Raw genomic sequence first — 24,097 nt, 5'->3', positions numbered from 1 at the left:
ATTCGTTTTCGGAAAGAAGAGTAAAAAAAAAACCCCGTAGAGAATTGGACAAAGGAAAGAAATAACTCACGAGCGCACACGTGCGCTACATGCAATTCCTACAGGAACACACTTTTTTACTCTCTTCTTTTCTCGTTTGCGCACGCGTTTTAAAACCACTTGAACCTTTCTACTTGCCTTTTTAATTAGCTTCATTACCATAAAATAATCAGAAGAAAAAAAAAAGAAAGAGCAAAAAGAAAAAGAAAAAATAAGGGAAAAGAAAAAAGAAAAAAGAAAAAAGAAAAAAGAAAAATTAGTAACCGAGTGCAGAGCCGCCTACGCTTCTTCACTGTCACCATTCTAGCACCTTTGTGCAACACAACCTTTTTGCAACATACACACTCTCTCTCTCTCTCTCTCTCTCTCTCTCTCTCTCTTTCATTTTATTTCTTCTTTTCTCCAAGAGAGATTCGAAACGTACTCGACGCCGCACGCGCTGTTTCGACCGGCGCGCCGCGGAAAAACGAGCCTTTATTTCTCGAGCTCTCCGCTATTTATATGGCAAGTGCAGGAGAGAAAAAATGATGGAGAGAGCGATGCGAAACTCTGAACTCACTCTCTCACTCTCTCTCTCTCTCTTTTTCTCTCGACGAGAGCGCGAGATAATGCGTACCTACTCGTTGAGTTGCGCACGCGCGCACTCGAACGAGCGAACGTTTTCTGACGAGTAATTAGTAATTAGTAGCGAGCGCGCAATATGTGCATCCGCGACGAGCAGTGACGCATTAATCGAGTAATTAGGTAAGCCCTCATTTGCGACACGACCATTCGGCTTTATCGAATTTGGAGAGAGAGAGAAAGAGAGAGGGTGAAAGGAAGTAATAGTAGCTGCTAGAACGACCATCTCTCTCTCTTTCTCTCTTTTAATTTCTTTCTAACGCAATTTCAATGTCTCACCACCCTTCTCTCTCTTTCTCTCTTTCTCTTTCTTTTGTCCATGTGCTTCTTCTCATTTATTCTATTACATTAATTTATCGATCATCAAATAAAATATATCGACGAATGACTATGATATGATTAAACGACAGAAAAATTCATTTTGAATCATCGCTTGAGGTAGCGTTTATTTTGACTAATGTAAACTCGACATTTCCAAGACGATAAATGTCGTCTTATCAAACGATTAACGAACAACGACGCAGACGTTGTCTCTATATATAGATGTTATTTGTGAAAAAAAAGAAGGTGTTGTGCTCGCGCGAACGCGTACGTGATGGCTTAATTTTTCGACAAAATGCGTCACCGTCACACGAGCCATTTGCGTTAACGACGTGTCTAATAGTTCGTGAATATCATCGTATGTTGCTTAAAAAGAAAAAAAAAAGAAAGAGAGGAAGAGTCAGAGAGACAGAAAGACAGAGAAAAGAATTTAATTTAATTCAATCAGCTCGATTAAAATAGTGATTTTGTCAGATTTAAATCGCGTTCTATTTTAGATGAACTTTTAAATAATGATAATTGCAAAATATTACATAGAAGATTAAGTACTTACGTATACGTTTATAAAAAATTTGACAAACAAAATGTTAATACATATTTCTAATACATTTTCACAACAGAAAAAAATATACACCTTGCCTTATTAAAACGAATGTTCTATCGGATATAATTTTAAACGATTCTCATTTTCAAGCGACATTACGTTATAAAACTTTTTTTCACTTTAATTGGAACGATGAGAGAAAGAGGGGGGGGGAGAGAAAAGTTTATTTTTTTTTCCCATGTAGGTTATACTCGAAGCAATTTGCCAAACGACGGTAATTGCTTTCTAGCCGGGTAATTTCGAATAATTTTTATAAAATGCCTACGTCAAAGCGGAAACTTACAAATTTTCAACTAACTTGTTATATCGTATTATTGTAATTAATGACATTTCTTTATCAAATGCATACGGGCGCCATCGTTACATTAAATTATTTATAAATAGTTAAATTCCCAGATTAAATAGAGGTGGAGTCTCACAAGCATTTGCTAAATTTGTTGCCGCTTCTTTCGTATTCGTTCTCAGATCTACCTTTTTTTTCCGAATTTGTATTCATGGTACTTTATACGGGCACGTGACCGAAAGAAAACGCAATTTGTCATTTCGTATTACTCGAACGTGGTGCAGGATCGCGATAAAAGCAGTTGGTATGCTAATTAATCAACCGTGCAACGATAAATAATTAAGATAAGAATCTTTCGATTCTCGATTACACGAGCGAGAGTTTATCATCTTGAGGCTTGAATCAATATATTGTATTTTTCGTACAATTGTAAATAAGTATGTTAAAAATATAATAATATTCTTGGGACAATAATATCTACGAAACGGCCTTTTCTACGATGCACTAATTCGTACGTAATTATTGGTCAAAAAAAAAAAAAAGGAGAAGAAAAACAAAAAGAAAAGACAAATATAGAAAAAGAGAATGGAAAATGAAAATCCGTTCGTTCAGAGATTCTAAACTCATCGAAAAGAACTTGCAAAGTCTTATAACAGAAGACAGCACGTCGAGTAGTAGGCGAACTTATTACGTGCAGTCTTTTGCTGACTACTAACATGGCAAAGAAAGACAAAGAAAAGAAAAGAAGAAGAAGAAGAAGAAGAAGAGGAAGAAGAAGAGAAGGAAGAAGAAGAAGAAGAAGAAGAAGAGGAAGAAGAAAAAAAGAAGAAAAAACAAAAAGTGATGGCATATGCGTTGAGTGACAATACAAGGATAATTAGTGACAACGGCTCGCGACAGAAATTAGCCAGTCGGGTATTTGCCTTCGCACCTGGGCGCAGTTAGAGTATAAGGTCTACTTTCTCGTAGTGGTGTATGTGCGTCTATAAAGCTACTACGTATACACATTCATACGAGATGGGTAGTGGGGAGCCGATGGGAATATAATTGCAAAGTCATTCATCAGGCATCGGCCTATAGATTATGCTGCGTGCATGAATTACGCCGGTTCTCGGCACTATGCGAATATATATGTGTATATATATATGTGTGTATATATATGTATGTATGTATGTATACATATACACATAGTTATATACCTACGATGGATATTACGGTAGATATTACGCGCGTGCTGGCTACGTGCCTCTCTCTATGTATGTATGTACATACATATATGTATACAAGTATAGATGAGTTCTACTCCACCACCAACCGTGCACGTTCCGCGTAATCATTGAATTCCGAAATGGTATCCGTGTCTCGAATCCTTCTTTTCTATACTTCTTTATTCCCTCGCTATGACTCGACCCTTCTAGCGAGTAGTAGTAACGCGGTGAAGAAGAAGAAGAAGAAGAAGAAGAGAGGTGACGAATAAAAGTGTCCACCACCAAACTCATCGTATAAAATCAAATATCGAAAGTCTGCTCGAGTGTATCGATATTTATATATGTGTGTACATAAGCCGTAGGACGTTTATCGAAGAGGATGGGGATATGTGATCGGTGAATCGTTTAAATATAAGCAGGCACCTGAACGTACGTACGAGTTAAATCTTTTTGTAAAACCGATATTCGTTTTATTAAGAATTACAAAATTTTCGAAGAAAATTGTTCTTTCGATTCAGGTGTTTCTCTTCTTTAAATATCGCACACGCCATATGTATGTATAAGAGTATATATACATAACATGTTTCAATTCCTTTGTTAGTCCTCCCTCGATACACACTGTTTATGTCGATCGATCGAATTTTGTGTCTGTATGCAGTTAATAGCATTAATATCAATTTACATCGTTGCAGATAGACACGGAAAATTACGATATCGATCTACGTGTTACAAGCCGTCGTATCCAATGTCGATTCATACGAAAATCTGGTACGTTTATTAACGCACGAACGGACCCGATAACTCGGACTTTCTTCGTGCGAATACCGATGTAAATAGAAAATCGCAGTAGCAACGAACAAAACGTACGATTCGGACGATCTTGTAATTAACGGTGCGGTGCGCGTGACGGGCAATTACTCCGCCGACGTCCGTCGACCAATTAATTATTTCCACGATTGTCTACGTACGTACCGAATAATATTTCGAATAATAATTTCTCGTTAGTCGTAACACATGATTTAAACAGAAATTTCTGTAGAGGCATGAGAAAAATAATTTCAAAAAAAAAGGAAGAAGAAAAAAGAAGAGAGAGAAAAAAAAAGATCGAAGAGAAAACACGTTTCTTCCGTTTGGAATTCGAAGAAAATTGAAAAACGTGAACGTTTTCGAGACTCCAAGTCTGACGACGATGTTGAGACTGGGGGGGGGGGGAGAAAGAGAGAGAAAGAGAGAGAGTGAGAGAAATAAAAAATGGGAAATTGCATAACGATCGTTAGAAGAAGAGGCATCGGTCGTTAGGAGAGAAGTCGTCGCATAAACGCGTCTCCTTCGGAGATTTTATTGCGAGAGGCGCGGACTCGAAGGACAAACGAGATTGCTAGAATCCGTTTAAGAGGAACGCGGAATTCGTGTTGGAGAAGTAGACGAGTGAATCCGTTAAAAAACACGTAGTACTTACTTATTACTTACCTTATGGTTTCAATTCGATCGAGCCAGGAATAAAATCATCTGGAGAGGATACTTGATAGTTGAGTATCATTAACATAAATGAGCTTAACATCTTTATGGACGTGAGTCGAATAAATCGTGAGATCGATAAATCGGAGGAGTTGTAACGTCAAAAAGACTATGAGAGAAGAGAGGAGGGAATTGCTTTCGACACTCGTAACGAGACGATACTACTTCCGTCTTCATCGTTTTTCATCGCTGTGTGGATCGATCGAGCTATCCGTTATTCGGTTCGTCGAGTTTGGTAAATCGAAGGAATAGGAAGAAGAAGTCGAAATCTAAGAGTGGTTCGCGCGGTCTGCAAACAAAAGCGCCAAACAACGATTTGCCTTAGAGCGAACGAACGGAGAAGGATAGCGGATTGGAACTAGCTAGCCGATCTCAATTCCGTTCTTTCTCTACGTCTCTGAAGGATTAAGGTCCTGGAATATTGAAAAATTACGCTCCTTACATAATCACAAGTCCGAAAAGCCTGGGAGATTAATGCGTGCCCGAGTTGCTAATTCCTTTCTCCTGTCTCTTTCTGTTCTTTCTTGTTCTCTCTCTCTCTTTCTTTCTCTCATACCTTTCTCCCTTCTTTCTCGAGTCCTTTCTGAATCCTGTATAGACGTCACGATAGCGAATTTCATTTATTATTTTCTCTGTCTCTCCAACTTCTCTCTTTCTTTCTTTCTCTCTCTTTTTCTCTTTCTTCTGACTAGTGGTAACAAATACAACGCGAAGCGATAGCGCACGACGACGACGACGACGACGACGACGACGACGACGACGACGACGACGAAGACTAGGTCTACGACGACGACTTCTTTTACGGAACGCGACATTTATCACGTCTGTGACATTTTAATTAAATACGATGACACTCGCCATTTGGTTCATGCGGTATGTACGAACGCGCGACACACTTACGAAAACAAACGCGTGTAGAGTACGTCGTATTCGTATGCGTTTATATATCTATATCTATACGTATATGTATATAATGCGTGAATATAATGCTTGTGCGTGCGAGTGTACGTTTACGTGCGATTGTAGGTGTGCGTGTGCGTATGCGTGAACGACTCTTCTCGTTTAAACTCCTACGCCCATCGATAACGACCTTACTCGCATGCTCGCGGCTCTTTCCTTTCTCTAGTCGTCTACCGTCTGCTCTCTCTCTTTCTTTCTACGCCCTTATTTTTTTTCACTTTTCAAAAGCACCGTCCAACTTAACCGCCGCGAGCCTCGAAATTGTTGACGGCCGCGACAACGCGTATCGCTCGTGAAAACAACGACTCGACGTCGATTAAGGTCGCAGGCTCTCGTTGACAAATCGTACGACTTCCATCTTTCGTGCCCTCGTCGTCGTCATCTCGCGATCATTCTCTCTCGTCAGGTGTCCGACGGACCTCTAGTAAAGCATATCTCTCTCTCTTTCTCTCTCTCTCTCTCTGTCTGTCTTTCTATTTCTCTGTCTCTTCCTTTTCCTTGAAATTAACGCTCACTCGACAAGAAATTTCTCTGATCGTCGTGACGATTACTCGCCTAATCCTTTTACAAAGAGAACCTGAGACTGGCTACGTAAGGTATAGAATATAGTTGTCCTGTAGATTTAATGTCAGCGAAATAAATCGTTTGATTTCTTAATTAGAATATTATGATGATTCTGTCCTTTATTAAATAACGTGGAATCCGTTATTTCAACGTAACGTAGTATTATATCTCTTAGAAGAAAATGAATCTCTTTGTGATAAATAATATCTATTACGATGAAATATTTACCATCGGAAATTATTTCGCAGATTTTTATTCAAAATTGTCAGCCTGTCCCGTTGTATCTTAAGTATTATATCACATTCGATTGTTAACGACGAAATGATTAATCCGTCTGACGGATAAAATAGAATCCGAAGGAAGGACAATGCGTCTATAAAATAGCTCCGACGTTAACTCGAAACGCACTTCCTAACTCGTTCGCATGATATTATCAGTGAAAAGGGGTTCGGCGAAGTATTGTCTAACCCCGTGCGATCTTATATCCCTTTATCCTGATTATTTGGAACTCGAAAAACGTTTGGGAGTGGCGACGACGATTAAGACTTAGTCGCAAGTACGAGACAGTTTCAAGGACCGAATTTCGTTTTCTAATCGTTCCCGACGATCGTCCCTATCTCGTAAATTCGCGCGTGCGAGCGCATTCGACGGTATAAGGACACGAGTAAAGTACTAGAACCGATAACGGTCTCTCTACTCGAGTTGGGAAGGAACTCGGAAGTAGAAAAGGGACCAACACACCATGGGTAACGTGGGCAGCAACCGAAATTAAGACGAATAGTTCTCGATTACGATCGCGTTAAATTAGTGGCAGCCCGACGAATCGCGTTTTCGTTTGCCGTTGCGTCGTTGCACATGCGAATCGAGCATTAGGAAGATACAGAGAGAGAGAAAGAGAGAGATAGAAAGAGGAATTTCGTCCCTTTCCTACTATACCTATGTTCTCTTTCTCTCTCTTTCCCTTTCTCTCTCATTTCGTAAGTCCCCGACGTCTCGCGTTGTTTTCGTTGCAACAAGCACCGCGGGGTGACGATAATTCAACTTAATACACCGCGTACGAGTAGCCCGTAGGTCTTATCGGCTGCATGCCGTAAAACAGAGAGAGAGAGAGAGAGAGAGAGAGAGAGAGAGAGAGAAAAGTGAAGGACTTTATCAGTGGCTGGCTCGTTGAAAAATTACCGTCCGGAAAATAATTGTTAAGTGCTTTATTTACTCAATAATGCTTCTGGCAAGCAAGAAAGAGAGACACAGGCACAATGATAGGGGTGGGGAGTTAGGGTGACAGAACAGGGTAAAGATAACGAAGAATTCGTGAGAAACGACACGACTCGTTCTCTCTCTTTCTCTCTTTCTTTGATAACAAGCTGAAATTCACTTTCGTCGATCCTCTGAGAAAAATAGATACTCAAATAATATTTATTATTACATTTTGTGTGCAATCAGTATTTTATATATATATATATATATATATATGTAAAATTATTTTCTATTTACAAGCACGGATTTCTATCTTAAAGAAATTTCCTACTCATCTTTTTCACCTTTAACTTTCCAACAATGGTACTTCAACTGTACGTAATTAATGCTAAGGCTTGACGATTAAATTGTAGATTGATAGCAGACGTAGCTCATCGATCATTAATCCTTAGTCATAGGTAAGCTTTGAAATTAAGAATTATTCTCGACTAGTAGTAATAGAAATAAATATACGTTTTTACGTAAGAGAGAGATAAAAAGAAGACAGAGAGAGAGAGAGAGAGAGAGAGAGAGAGAGAGAGAGCAAAAGAGAGAAAAGAATAAAAGGTCAACGCTGTAGAAGTCTCATCGAGAAAAAGGGTTTCGATCGAGACCCTACTGTTTACCTACAACTGGTTGGTCTCGCATTAAGAACGCATTAGCGTCAACTCTGCGGCGAGTTAAGCGATTGGCGTGATATAGGTTCTTCCATGCGGGGTGACACACGGACCGTGAAAAGAGACGATCGTGAGGATAAAAAAAGAAAGAAAGAAAAGAAAGAAAGAGAGAAAGAGAAAGAGAATAGTCAAGTCTCAAGCAACGATTATACGTTGTCCGAGTGTGGTCGCAACAAGGACGGAAAAACGATGACTATGATGCTGTGGTAGCGTATAACATACCATCATTCACACTTCGTGTTAACTAACGGCGACTTCAACATCTAATTAAAACACAGCTTGATATTTTTTATGGAAAGGAACGTGCCTTTTTTCATAAACATTATCAAATTAATTTTTAATTTTTTAATCTTTGAAATCTAGTCTCTCTTTGGTTAACTATTGTTATATTATATTTTGTCCGACATCCTATTCCCATTCATTTTACTTTTTTTCTATCTATTATTATTGAAATGAATTTATCAGTATTAAAAGTTCGATATAATTGTAGACATTTGATATATTTCATACGATTTTTCGTACGAATATGATTCAACGTGTAATATTTCGGGCAAATTTCTTTCATGTAAATTTACTGCTTTTAAAATTCGCTGAAAGAAAAGAAAAAAAAAAAAAGAAAAAAGAAAAAATAAAGAGGAGAAAAAAGAGGAAAAAAGAAGATACGAAATAAGATATAATTACACAATGCGTTATTGCTTTGTAGAAATGCGTAACAGATATGTAAGTATGTGATAGTCGAATAAATGAAAGCTGTACGTTTACACGATCGAGGTTTATCGAGCGACGTTTGCTGATCCTCTCGTCGTCGAAAGTACTCAGCTTGTGAAATAAAGGACGACCAACGAAAAGGAGAAGGGAGTGAACGAACGAATGAGTGAGCGAGAGAGAAAGAGAGAAAGAAAGAGAGAGAGAGAGAGAGAGAGAGAACAAGAGGGAGAAGAAAGAAAAACCTGTCCCGAGGTTTGTCCCTGTATCGGCTCCCGCGATGTCGGTGGTTAGCAGCCGAAACCGGTGGTGCTATTAACGACATTAACGCTACTCCGGGCAAACACGGCCCTATATCATCCCAAGCCCGCCGGAATAATAAACAATAAATTCCGGTGAAATACGGCGTCGAACAAGCGTAACCCATTTGTTTGCGATAAACTGACCCCGAAGCTAGTCCAACCAGTCTGCTACAGGCGTCTCTCTTTTCTCTTCTACTCTCTCTCAACGGCTTTGCTCTTTTCTCTCTTGTGAGTAAAATTTCGAGTATCTATTATATATACGTATTTATGTATGTATGTATATATCTATGTAAGTACGTATATTGGATATGCATATGTGAATTTTAAGAAACAGATCAACGATTGCGTAACGAGAAGGTAGATCTAAAAAAGAAAAAAGAAAAAAAAAAAAGAAGAGAAAAAATGTTTAATAGGTTCGAGTAACGTAATTAATTGCATAGGTTTAACCTTTAACCGGTGACGTACGTTTAGCAGCACCGAACAATCGGAAGAATATAAATTCGTTTTCGCCTTCTGCATTTATTTTTTTTTCTTCTTCCTTTTTTTTTCATTCGGACAAATAAAGAAAATTAGTAAAGTGTCAGTTTTTTTTTTTTATTTACTCGTTGCTAACGTCACTGAATAATTTAGAGAGCGAGAGCTGACGAGGAGTATATATAATAATAGTCCAAATTCGTGGATTTAGAGAAATTTTGATAGCGAGTTGGATGTCGTTCAAATTTCTTTAGATATTGTTGATAAAAATGGTAACGTCTTTTACGAAAAGAAATTATGCTGGAATGGATGCACGCGTATGCTCGTACATACGTTATCGTGCCAATTAACAAATTGGAAGGTCCACTGGGAATCTCGATGACGGCCGTACGTTGCCATAACTGTCGTGCTCGTGCCATAAACACGGGAAGCGTCAAGGCCCGACAAAAAAGGAAGATACTGAGAGAACGTGAGCCTGTGAATCTGTGCGTGCTTATAAGTGTACGTGTGTGAAAAAGAAAAAGAAAAAGAAAAAGAAAAAGAAAAAGAGAGAGAGAGAGAGAGAGAGAGGAAAAGAGTAAGGAGAAAGGTTCGAAATGGCCCCCTTCGACCATTCGTTCCTTCGTCGAGGCCCCCCGCCAGGTTTTAGTACACCTAAATCGTACGAACCTATCGGAAAACTAGTCGAGCCGTTTAAGGTAATACGCAAAGTTACATGTCTTGTTTATTTGACGATAAGACTGCGTTGAAGGTGATTTTAATATTTGCGAAAAAGAAACAAAGATAAAGAGATAAAGAGAGTGAGAGAGTGAGATAGAGAGAGATAGAAAGAGATCGAAATTTATTACGTCCCAAACGATTATCGTAAGCATTTGAATTTATAAAAGTAAATGGTGATATCCTTTGAAAGAAGTTTAAGAAGTATATACTGAAGTAACGTTCGAAGTCGGAATCGAATAATAAAACCATGAAGATCCGATATATATAGAGATAGAATCCTTTTGGCACCGAGCAAGGGTGAGCAAAAAGCTTATTGGCTGGTAAAGCTTACTTGAACGTTAATAACAAGGTCGTTTCACACCGGATACTCGATTGCATGATGGCAGTCAGCCAATAACCCTGCCTGCTTGCGCCTCACCGTTCCACCATAAGGAGTGCGTTTTAGGTAATTGGCCGTGAATATTATCTTACTCAGGGGTGGTGGCAGAGGTTACTCGGATCAAGAGAGCTGAGAAAGCAAGTGGGAAAGGGATATATATATATATATACATAGATACGGCAAACGTTACACGAGTGAGAAAGAGAGGAGGATGGAGAATGAAGAGGAGAGGAGAGGAGAAGTAGAAGCAGGAAGAGGAGGAGGAGGAGGAGGAAGAGGCGGAAGAGGAGGAGGATACCTTACAAATTGCAACTCTCGCAAGGGGATTTTGTGCGTGCACTCTTCTCTTCTCTTCTCTCCTCTTCTCTTGCGCGTGCCCAACGAGCGCTCGTCTCGAAACCACCTTTAAAACACGTCGGATCAAAGATTATCCGACAAGAGCGCACGCTGATGATTCTCTTTATTTAACGGAGGTAGTAACACGACAAGATTAACTGAGAGAAACGAGACGAGTGTCTATGGGAGGAAAAAGACAGGAATTAAAAAAAAAAAAAAAGACAAGAGGAAAAAAGAAAAAGAAAATTAATTATCCGCTTGCCGATTGGTAATATTTTTTGATTCGATAATAAGTTGCCATTTAAATGGAGATAAATATTCATTCAAACGTACGATTGAATATCGATTTATGCAAAACGTTACGCGACGTTTCGTTTCGATTTTACACACTAACACACGCACACACGCGCGTGTACATACGCACGCATCGCAGACATAGCACCACCAGGAAGATTAAGTTAGATTAATGCACGACAAAATACACAGAGAAATTAAGCGGTTAAAGGAAAATAGATAAATCGTTAAACGCTCTTACTAGTTTTTCTGTAGATACAAGGTATTATCTTCTAAGATGAAGGAATATATATATGTATATATGAAAATAGGAAAAAAGAAATTCAGGACACACACAATCGCATATACAAAAACCCATGCACTAATACGTTACGTACGAATAACGGTACGTATACATTGTACACGAAAAAACAACGTAATAATAATTGATCTTACGTGTTAGTAAAAACAAAAACAAAAAACAAACAAACAAAAAATTAAATATAAAATCGCAAAAGGATCGATAATACAGAGACCCGTCGGTGATATCCTTCCCGTCGAGTTGAATTTAACGGAACGTTTTCGCTTTGTGATTAACAAAAAAATCTCCAAATAGAAACGTGCGAGTCGTTCGAGAGAACACGGAAAATCAGTTTCGTTTTTCATACGTCCGTTCATCCGTCCGTAGAAGAAACTCGTGAAAAATAAACAAATAATCAGGAGGAAGATACGTTTTCGTTCGACGATGAATCTGAAGAAGAACGGTGCAACGGGCCGTCGTATTCTCGTGGGGCGTGAAACACTTGAAAATCCCGGTTATGTAAAACATAGGAAAACGGCCCTCAGGCCGGAACGTTAGGTGGAACACGTAATTGAAAGCACTTTGGAGGACCCTACGGCACGCACAACGAGCACTCGCATTTGCATTCAGTGGCAGAGGGAATGCCTTTTAACCGAAATGACTGCGTGTGTATGACAAACGCCAGGTTTATGCGCCGGAACGATGGGAATATTTATTGGCACGAATTAATGTCTCCGCTCGTCCGTGTCGAGCGTTTTATTTATTGGGACATTTCGGTACCGACTACGACCCTCCACGGAGGAAAGAGGTGGCTTCAGGAGGAGAAAGAAGAAGAAGAAGAGGAAGAGGAAAAGGAAAGGAGAGAAAGACTCTTAGAGTAGTAGTGTGCCTCTCGTTGTCCCGCATCGTGTCGACGAACGGAACGTTTCAAAGAAAACGATTCTTCTTCTTTTGAATGAGAGAAAGAGAGAGAGAGAGAGAGAGAGGGAGAGAGAACGGGTTGACGACATGTTTTAAGATCAAATCGATTTTCAACTGCCCACCAAATCGATCGTAATCCCACGCTTCGCGAATCGGATTACTACTCTCGCTACTTACTATCCAGATTTATTATTATACATTCGCGTTCGCGTTCTAACCGCTCATAAATATTTGTAATTCGACGATCTTTCTTTACGCGACATTATATTAAAATACAAACGGATGTGTTGAATAAATAGAAAAAATGATTGTTGTTATAGTTTTAAGTTTTATTAAGTGCATGCATAACGTCGATCGAATAATCATTCTTTTTACGTAATGAGAATTTTGAGAAAATTTTGTTAACATAATTACCTGATGTGTCTCTCTTCTATGCGTTTTACTAACGCTACTGCGTACAATTTTGGAGAATAATGGATATATTGGAGGATTGTAGTAATGGTTATGGTTTGAAAAAAAGGATTTAATGTAAAAAAAAAGAACTGTATGAATGTTTGAGTTGAAAATGTAATTTACTATTCTTAATTAGTATACACAAGTATGCATGTGTGCATGTATGTACGTATGTGTATGTATATATCTATAATATATATAATGTGTATTATATATATATTATATATATTATATCATATATCATATATATATACACATATATACTCACAAACATACATACATACATACATACATACGTATATATATATACATATATATTCACATAGAGATATATATATGTATATGTATATACATACATACATACACATATACCTATATTTGGAGATACAAATGCATGTTAATATGCCAAATATATATGTATATATATATATATATATATATACACATACACACACACATAAAATTCATAACGAAAAAAACCCTGTTGATAGTGAAATTCTTTCTTTCTCTTCAACGCAAAGAAAAGGTAAATACAAAGACTAAACGATTTTTTCTATTATTAACCTTTATATATATATATATATATATATAATATATACATATACATATACATGTACATATATATATATATATATATATATATATATATATAGTTGTAGTTTCTTTTAATGAAACTTACATGTTACAGAAGAATCTTGTAGATTTTATATTAATTATTACTGAAAGTACTTATATTTATTTGAATACGAACCATATATATGTGTATGTGTAAATATATACATGTTCCTTTTGATATCGCGAAAAAAGTCCAACATAGTCGCAATAAGCATAAAACACGTTAACTCGCATATCGTCAATTAATTAAAAATAATTAAAAATTTAAATTGTATCAGAGGGAAATATACTACAATATAAAAAGAAATAATTTGTTTTAATTAAATAAAATTATGCTTTTTCTCTCTGATACAAAAAAAAAAGAAAGAAAGAAAAGGGAGAAAACAAATAAACCACATATCGACGATAGTCAACGTGTAGACTTTTTACGGGATACATTTTTTTAATCTATACCATATTTATTTATAATATTTATTAATATATATCTATATATCTATATATATTTTTCTTTATAAAAAAAAAGAAAAAAAATAAAAGAAATTTGCTCTCAGCGATCAATAAATTTTAAATGTGCTTTCCTCTCTTTTTTTCTCTATCGGGTAATCTAACGTCACTCCGTTTATTACAAAAACTGATTGCCGGTCGCGATTCGATCATCGATCGCATTCAATTTGTAAGAGAGATTCGAAGGGATGATAGATGAAAAGACATTGGATACATGCACATTCGATGATAATTACAAAATAATGATAAGTCATTCGATTCATTGTTAATCCGATGATAAAAACGTAATTATAATCGATCATCTTCTGTCGGATTCTGCAGCTTGTTTTCTTTCCTTCTTTTTTTTTTTTTCTTTTTTCTCTTTAACTTTCGCTATCCTGATATGGATTAGAGAAGAAGGAAAAAAAAAAGAACGACAAAATATAAAATAAAATCTAAACTTTAAATATTATAGACGTTCAATAACATAAGCGAATAAACAAAAGAAAGAAAAATTAGAGGAAAAAGAAATTAATTTTTCGAATTGTCTTTTGCATGAACACGATATAAGAAATATAAAAATTAATGAAAGGAGGAAGAAGAAGAAGAAGAAGAAGAAGAAGAAGAAGAAGAAGAAGAAGAAGAAGAAGAACGCGATTATTTCGCGTAGTAACGTAGATAGATATACAAAAGATCCGAATTATTTTTCTTTTCCCGCGATTAATTAACAATATCTCTTATAAATGTAAATGTAGGTTTATCTATATATATACAAAGCTCGCAACGATCGTGATACACTTTTTTCGAGCTCTTATCACAGACTGAATCGTAATTACAGCAAGCAGCAGTAGCTGCAACATCGATCGGTATACCACGCGCACATCTATATTGTGCAAGTAGTACGATGTATATTATTATGTATATGTATATGTATATGTATATAAGTATTTATATTATCATTCTCTCTCTCTCTCTCTCTCTCTCTTTCGCTCTGTCTGTCTGTCTCTCTATCCACACGTCCCTTAGCTTTGTTCGCTCGTTCGTTTATTCGGTCGTTTACTTGCACGCGTCTTTCTCCGTCTCTTTTCTTCTTTCTTTCTTCTACCTAATATAAATACGTTGGTCCATGTTGGGAAGAAAAAGATAACGAAGGAAAGAAAGAGAAAAAGAAACATACAGGATGAAAGAGAGAAAAAGAAAGAGAAAGAGAGGAGAGAAAGTGTGATAAACGACAAATAAAAGAGAGAAATATGATAGTGTGTTTTGTGATGTGTATGTGTCAGCCATATTTCTTGATGTTGAGTATTTCTTCTTATGCATTTCGAAGGGTTGGTGTTGGAGTAGCGCAAGGAAGAAATCAGAGCTTAAATTTCTAGTGGATGAAGCAGTCCAACGTTAGCTCTCTCTTGCGTCGATCGGTCACAATAAAACGACGATAAGCTCGTCCGATAAGCCCTATGGGAGTATATACAATGTCACGAATAAATATTACAGCTAAATATACGCCAATTATGATGATAATGATAATGATAATGATTATGATTATGATATAATGATATCATCAATAATGATCACCATCATTATATCAAGATATGATATAATATTATTATTATATCAATTCATGATGTAATCATGGTGATGATGATAATGATAATAATGATAATAATGTACGGAATAGACGAAAGAGAGACAGAATGAAAGAGTAATACGTTGGCAAAGGGAAAGACAAAAAAGATAATAGGACCCTGTGATCGGGACAAATTAGGAAAGAATAAGATGCACGTGTAGCATGGTGCTTGATAGTAATAGTAATAGTAATAGTAATAGTAAGTAGTAGTGATAGTAGTAATAGTAATACTAATAGTAATACTAATAATAATAAATACAACTACAAAAAGAACTAATTAAAGATATCCGATGACATAGCCAGTAGAAAACGCATTCTTCTAATGAAAAACGAGTCTATTATTAAGATCGTAAAAAAAAAGAAAAGGAAAAGAAACGCCTATGATCATACTATAATCACCGGTAAAAAAAAGAGAAAGAGAGAGAAATTATACTAGACATACATATTTATTTTTCTCGATAGATTATCTCTTTCGTCTTCTAACAAAATCCACGCCCGCTAGTCCTCTCTGTCATCTCAACACGTTCTTCTTTTAACGATACAGCATCATCCACCATCCTTATCTTCCTCTTCTTTCAACTAATCATAGTTTTCACTTTCGGACGGTATCGAAAAAAAAAAAAAACAATCCGGATACCGTCGTGCGTTATACTCGTGCGAAACGAAAAGAAAAACGAGAAAAAAAAATATATTGCAAAATAAATAAATTAAAAAAAAAAAAAAGAAAAAAAAATACACGATAATCAAAGACGCGATATCACTTTTGATCACTCAAAAATTCACATTCATTTGTTCGACGGTGAGAAAACGGTGTGTCCCTCTTTTCGAAGACTTTTTTTATTATTATTATTATTGTTATTGTTATTAAAAGAATTTTTGTCCCGTGAATTTTCTTCTTTTACCTCACATCGAAGATGTCCCTTGTAGAACGCGAATCTTTGAAGAATAGAGATATAGCGAAGTTATATAGGAAAGCTCTATACATATATCATACATCAAATATATATTGTACATATTGTACATATACTTTTGCATCCGTCGGTACTCGAATAGTCTGTCACTATTTTGTTTTGTTTTTGTTTTTCTTTGTTTTTCATATCTTTTTTTTTTGCTTCCTCTTCCGTCATCGTCGCGTTCAGAGAGAAGGTTTTTTTTTTCACTTATTCGAATTCATGCATCTTAAAATTTCTTTTTCTTTCCTAAGCTATCCCGCGAGGTCATCGTCTATTTTATTTTATTTTATCTTTTTTATTATTATTATTTTTTTTTTATGAGCATTACGAAAAGAAACGCTCTTACAAGTTTAAAGATTTTAACCAAAGGTAGACTATCATTCTTTTCTTTTTTAGTTATTTATTTGTGTTTATCTCTCTTTTTTTTTTTTGCAAATCTTTAGGATGAGTCAAAAGAAATCGACGCGATGGCCGTGCGTTTCGTTCGATAGATCATTTTATTAGATTTTTATTATCACATACACACATACACACACATATACACAGATACACATTTTGATCGTTTACTATATTATACTCTTGATCTATTCTTTAGAAGAAAAAGTTGCTTCGTCTCGTTCGAAAACTCAATTTTCTCGTTCTGAACGTTCGACGTTTACGAAAGGCTTTTCTATGTAAGAACGATAAGCGTCTTACCTTGTCCGAAAACATAAAAGATAGTAAAAGAGGGTATATAATCGTATTTCGTGCGTAAACTTAAGCCTCTTCGTGCGATTCCCAAGATTAGAAAGAAATCATTAAAACAGCTTCGTCGTCCTAAACGTGAAACGAAACGAAACGAAACGAAACGAAGATCGAAAGTGAAGATAAAAAACGATGGGAAAGATGAATGAAATATATATATATATGTATATAAAAAGGCCGATGTTTCGCGTTTCTTGACTCAACCTATGACACACCTATGTTCGAACGACAAGACACTACAGAACGTACGTAAAAAAATTTATCTAAATGATTAAAGAAAAAAAAAAGAAGATAAACAAAAAAAAAAAGAAGAGAAGAATGGCCATGCTCTGGACTCCCGAACGAAGACGCATTATAATTACTAGCGTACTTTATTCATTGATTTATCGATTGATTTTTTATTTAAAAATTGGGAGGAATGATCCTTTAGTGACATATGATTAGTTAAAAAATTATATATATATATATGTATATACACATACTTTTCTAGATGAGTACGAACTATAATAAATTCAACTAATAGTTAATAATAATAGTCAACAATAATAGTTTCAACTCCAATACCTTGTACCGAATTAAAATTACGTAAAATAAAAATATCGCGGTATAAAAAAACGAATTTGTATAAACGTGAGATAGGTAGATAGAGACAGAGAGACAGAGATAGAAACAAAGGCAGAGAGGGAGAGAGAGAGAAAGAGAAAAGAGAGAGAGAGAGAGAGAGAGACGATTTTTAAACATAATCAAAACTTATCTCGTAATTATCTTCTTCCTGGCAATTAACGTTATAACGCAAGCTGCAGCAATAAGTTTTAGGAGAGAACATTCATAGGAGACAAGGATAGCGATTACAGAAGTTAACGATTTATATATGTGGGATCGATCGTAGGGTCCAGAAGTGAAGGTGTCACGATAGAAATGTTAGTATGCGTTATGCATTCTGATGTGTTGTTAGAAAAATAATCGAGGAAAAGCCGATAGGAGTATAAGCGACGAACGTGTATGAATATTCGTTCGAACGCAAACTCGTATCGAAGCGTTCCCATCGAACGATTGTTCTCGATCGAGAAGATGGAGAAGAAAATGGATCGACAAACTTGTCGAAAAAACGACATATATACATATACATATTAATATACATACATAGATACAATATATTCGAGAACGATCTTTCGAAAGATCCTCCGAACGGAGGAACGGGAATTTGAAACAGATATTACATATTTATATATTTATTTATATATAAAGAAAAGCTTACATATGACTGAGCGGTGGTATCGAGTGATGTTGCGCCAAAGGATCCGGTGATGGACCAGGGGAGTAGACACCAGCACCATGTTGGACGACCCCCTGGTCGACTCCTTGCGGCAAATACATGGATATCATCTGTCTAAGATCTCCCTGAGATTGATGAGTTTGATGGGTTTGTTGGCCCATATATTCACGTTTAACGGCAGCAGCAGCAGCAGCTTGTTGTTGTTGCGCCTGTTGCTGCTGTTGCGGACCAGACGCTGCGCTCGAGGCGCCCGGTCCGCTGGTAGGTGTGGGAGTATGTATACCCGCACTCGCAGGACTCGTTGGCTCAGATTTTATACTACTGCCGCTAGGACTGTGGCTAGACATTTGGGATCCAGATTGAGGCTGGTGATACGGCGAGGGTGAGCCGCCGGGTACGGTGGTTCCAGCGTAACCACCATATCCATTCATATAACTGTTTATTGGTGGACTGCCACCACCCATGTGATGTCCCATATCATATCTTGGATATCCAGCAGCGGCCGCGGCTGCCGCCGCTCCACCCATGTGACCACCATAAGCAACGTGCTGCTGATACGCAGCGGCCGTCGGATCGTGCATCATATAACCATTCGGCATATATCCGTTGGGCATCTGATATACCTCGCGGGATATCTGCCCTTGCTGAGGTCCACCCGTACTACCAACTTGTCTTTGATCGACGCCTAATATGCCACCGACACCAACGCCGACTCCAACTCCTCCGACACCGCCGCCGAGCGGGAACTTGTCTTTCTTCAAAAGCGTTTTCGTTTTTCTTCTTGGTCGGTACTTGTAATCCGGGTGCTCTTTCATGTGCACCGCGCGCAATCGCTTCGCTTCGTCGATAAACGGGCGTTTTTCTGTTTCGCTGAGTAATTTCCATTCCGCTCCCAAGCGTTTAGAAATTTCTGAATTATGCATCTTCGGATTCTCTTGAGCCATCTTACGCCGTTGACCGCGGGACCAGACCATGAAAGCGTTCATCGGCCTCTTCACTCGGTCTATGTTATTGTTCTTATTCGTATTATTGTTGTTATTTGGTGGCTGATGATGTTGGTTTTGCGATTGCTGTTGCTGTTGTTGCTGCGGTTGCTGATGAGGATGGTGTTGCTGTTGCGCAGCGCTTTGCTGAGCCGCAAGAGTATGCATGTTTTGTTGTTGCTGTTGTTGTTGTTGTTGCTGCTGTTGTTGCTGCTGCTGCTGCTGTTGGGCCGCAGCAGCCGCAGCCTGCATCGAAGCATAATGGTGCTGCGGTTGATGATGATGTTGTAAACCTAATCCTAGGGTACTACTGCTAGGTGGACTTCCAGACAGGGCTGGACTATGAACTATGGAACCTAGTGTTCCGTAAGGCGACACGCCGGTATGGTGACCCATCGGCGATACACCTTGGTGCGGATGCGGTGGCATCTGACCATGCAGGCTACCGCCTTTTAGGTCCGTCTCCATCGTGAGCATGTCGTCCTCCCTGTGGCCGTACAGTTTGCCGCCGTTTTCTTTAACTGTGCTACGTCAAAGAAAGAGCCTCGACGAGACACACGCCGCCGATGAGATCTCGCGCACCACTGCGCGCCGCTCCTCGATTTTCTTCAGCCGTAGCGCGTCCGGTCACTAGCTCTTTTTTTTCTTCTTTTCTTTCCTTCTCTCTCTCTCTCTCTCTCTCTCTCGCTTTCTCTTTTCCTTCCTCTCGCTTTTTTCTCTTCGAAGCCGAATTTCACTTAGTCCGTTTCCCTTTTCATAACGATATTGAAAATATGAATGATCCGATATAAGTGTTTCTTTCTCGACAAAAATCACAATCCCTCACAAACTTCGCGCACTCTTAGCACGTAGAATCAACCCGCGCGCATTACTCATTCCTTAAAATTGTTGTTGTTCTTTCCTTTTTCTTCTATTTCTTTAAACTTCTTTTTCTTCTTCCTCTTCTTCAAAGTCTAGTATCGTTCGTTATTGTTTTCGTATATTAAGAGATTCTCACTACGTAAATGTCACTGAAGGAACACCACAAGGAGACACGTCGCCGGCGGTCCTCGTACTCGACGACGCCACAGAAGAGAAGAACAGAGGACAACAACGACGCGTTGTTGACACCTTGATACGGAAGGCTCTCTTACTAGTCACAGACGATGATCACCATCAACACGAGAGCTCGATCTTTCTCTTCTCTTCTCTTCTCTTCTCTTCTCTTCCTTCTCTTCCTTCTCTTCTCTTCTCTTCTCCACTCACTCCCTCCCTCTTTCTCCACTGTCTGTCTCTCTCTCTCTCTCTTTCTTTCAGTATGTATAGAGTACGTATCCGTATCCGTGTATGATGCGTATGAGCGCGTGCACACGCTTGGCACGCGTTTTTTCTTTAGTGTCTCACACGTCGTAGATTAACACAAGAAAAGAAGAAGCCGACCTCCACTCTCCACGAAAGGACAGAACCGTCTGAGCATTCGTGGGTTTCGCCTTGGGCTCTAACACTCGGGGCTCACTTCCTGCCGAGGCGGCTGCTGTTACCTCCACTACTCCTCTTTCTCACCCCCCACTTCTGACCAACTCGGTCCGTCCCTCGACCCCTTCGCTCCTTCGCTCCCTCCAGTCTACGAGGATACCCCCACTCTGGCAGGATCGACGCGACCATAGCCAAAGGAGCGAGTCTACCGACGGCTATCGATTGGCACGCGCGCCTGCCATCATTTCTCTCGACCAATCGGCCCTATGCCACAGTTCTAGTGGGCGGGCTCATACCAACCTCCGAAGCGACCTCTTGCGACCGAGCTAAACCTTCCCTCTTACACTACATCCCCACTACTGCTTCTCAACACGCTCTCCCTCTCTCTCTCTCTCCCACTCTCTCCCACTCTTTCTCTCTCTCTTTCTCTCTCTCTCTCTCTTACCACGATATCAACTTCCCCTATCTTCTTCTTGCCACTGTGCGCGCCACGAGATCGGCTACCCGTCGGTCTCGCGTCGTTTTCCTCTTCCTCTTTCTTCTCTTCTTCTTCTTCTTCTTCTTCTTCTTCTTCTTCTTCTTCTTCTTCTTCTTCTTCGTCGTCGTCGTCATCTTCTGCTTTTTCTACTTCTTCTGCTTCTGCTCTTTCTGCTCCTTTTCCATTTTCTTTTTCTTCTTATTTTTTTTATAATCCTTTTTTTCTTCTTTTTGTTCTTCTACTCCTTTCCCTTCTTCTTCTCCTTCAACGATGAGACGATGACGATGATGACGACGACGACGACGACGACGACGACGACGTCGTATGCGTGGGCACGATTTAATACTCTTTCTGGCAACGTGTGTAGGCATAGGTTAAGCGCTTTGCCACGCTTCAGATGTGTCCGAATTAATCCTATTTCTTGACAAAGATTTGTTTGTTCGTTCGTTCGTTCGTTTGTTTGTTTGTTTGTTTGTTTGTTTGTTTGTTTGTTTGTTTCTTGTTCCTTTTTTCTTGCTTTGTTTTTCTCTTTTTTTTCCAATCTCTTCCTTATTTTTTTATTTCGTTTTCCTTTCGTTTCCTTTCGATGTCCAAGTTAAATATTAAGAATTGTTATTTCAAATCCTTTATTTCCCATCGCGTTGAATTTACGATCCAGGTTAGTAAGTTTTACGAAGGAATTTTGTAAAGTCAAATTGTTTTTTATTCACTACTGATTTTAGATTCTAATCGTTTATCATTGTCTGTTAAAAATATAAAATATAATAACGTTATATTCTATTTCTAAGAGGTAGTCATTTAAGTAACATGATATCGTGTACACGAGGTAACAGTTTTTGTATGCATAGAAAAGAAAATATATTTCAAATATAAGGCATTTCTCCATGGTAAAGGATCGTTAAAGGTTTCGATATTAATAGTAATAATTTTTTTGTTTTTTTTTTTTTCTTAGACGAATACGTTCCTGTAAGTAGATACGTCTAAAAAATTATTTCGACGTTTTATTCTATCGTCAAGGTTAAAATTTAAATTACTTTTGGAAACAGACATCTCGTAGACGGATTTTACGATTCGAATCGTTGGATTATCTTATCTCAAACAACGGCGAGACTACGTGAATTTTTACAAGAGCGTGACATCATTTAAATAATTATAGAAATTGCATTACCATTAAAATTCAGTTCAGCATTAATAATCAGGATAATATAAATTAAAAAAAAAAAAAAAAGGAAAAGAAAAAAAGAGAAAATTAATAACGCATCTATCAGAGTTCTATAGAAAGGGATCTATATTTCTTTAATATTTCATAATGTAAATAGTTTTTACAAAAATTGGAAATTGTTATTTTATTCTTTTTTTTTTAAATTACATTATGTAACGTCACGCCAATCTCCCTTGCATGGATTATTAGCGATATTCTCTGTACGTTTTGTTGTTCGAAAACGTCCGATAAGAATAACAATTTTGACGATACGTAAGCAAGTATATAAGTACATACTCGAATATCGCATTATTCGTTTGTTCTACAATTCACCTTCTTCTTTTCCTCTATTCGTCTATGTTCTCAGTTTTCCTGAAAGAAGCTTCGATCGACGACGCTACTTCGTTTTAAGCGGGTTCCTGCGCGTAGGACCTGTTGCCGCGAGAAGAGTGAACGAAAGAGACGGACAGAGAAAGAGAGAAAGAGAGAAAGACAGAGAGAGAGAGAGAGAGAGAGAGACAACGAGTTATAGATAATCATAGACACACTCTGTCATCCTGTAACATAACAACAGTCACGAAGGGAACCTCGACTAGTAAATAAAATTTCTATAAATAACCTTCCAAGATCTCAGACATTTACCTACTCATTGTTTTTCTTCTTTCTTTTTTATTAATCGCACTTTTTTTGATTTCACATTAGATTAAGATTATTGATTAATGTTCGAAAATGGTAATGAACGATAAGTAAGACGACATCGTTAATCCTATTCTTATCCGATACAAGACTTATCGATGATATCTCGATACGATAAATATTCACATATATCGATTTTCTTCTGATGTTGCGCACCGGAAAATTAAATTCAGATAAAACTTCGATCGTGAATTTGATGATCTCTTTCAAAATGCGATGAAATAAAATTTCTAGAAATTTTTTTTTTTGTAAATTAACTCGGACGATATTGTATCCGAAATAAATCAATAATTCTTTCTTATCGATTTAGTTACAATTTCTTAGGTACAACTTTTAAACAATTTCTTTAAGCAATCAACAAACGAATAGATAAGTAAATAAGTACTTACCTATTTCGCATATCCATAATCGATGATTTATTAACACGCTTACCCTAACTCTTGATCTGAATACATAAGAAAGATAGATCTAAAACACGAGGGGGTATTATTCGCGATTCTTTCATCGAATTATTTGGATTTGCCTGGCGACACGATGTGGTGGCATTAAGTCGAAATGCCACAAGTGGCACATAAACCGTGCGGAATAAGTGGATTGATAGGTCGTTACTGTTGAAAAAAGATGGAGCGGATTGCGAGGAGTGGAAATAACGGAGAGAGAGAAAGAAAGAGAATGAGAGAGAGAGAGAGAG

At 37.7% G+C, this 24,097-nt stretch overlaps 1 protein-coding gene across 17 annotated transcripts in view; it reads right to left on the bottom strand.

Annotated features, from left to right (window-relative positions):
* The window catches only part of LOC127066588 (transcription factor SOX-2-like), a 302,397-nt gene that overhangs the window by 77,451 nt on the left and 200,849 nt on the right, over positions 1 to 24,097 (bottom strand). The window contains exons 1-2 of one of the 17 annotated variants that reach the window (XM_051000486.1): positions 18,576 to 21,727; positions 13,578 to 15,448 (exon numbers count right to left, since the gene is read on the bottom strand). The exons of 13 other annotated variants lie outside the window; for them this stretch is intronic. In XM_051000486.1, coding sequence (XP_050856443.1) covers positions 15,358 to 15,448; positions 18,576 to 20,053 — 1,569 coding nt within the window. In that variant the 5' untranslated portion in view covers positions 20,054 to 21,727 and the 3' untranslated portion in view covers positions 13,578 to 15,357. Of the gene's footprint in view, positions 1 to 13,577; positions 15,449 to 18,575; positions 21,728 to 24,097 lie in introns of those variants that run through there. 3 more of the 17 variants (XR_007782437.1, XR_007782434.1, XM_051000481.1) reach the window with 3 other exon arrangements.

This window comes from Vespula vulgaris, chromosome 1 (genome assembly GCF_905475345.1).
Source record: "Vespula vulgaris chromosome 1, iyVesVulg1.1, whole genome shotgun sequence".
NCBI lineage: Eukaryota > Metazoa > Arthropoda > Insecta > Hymenoptera > Vespidae > Vespula > Vespula vulgaris.
The sequence above is the reverse complement of the archived record's forward strand: the minus strand, read 5'-3'. Positions and strand labels throughout refer to the sequence as shown.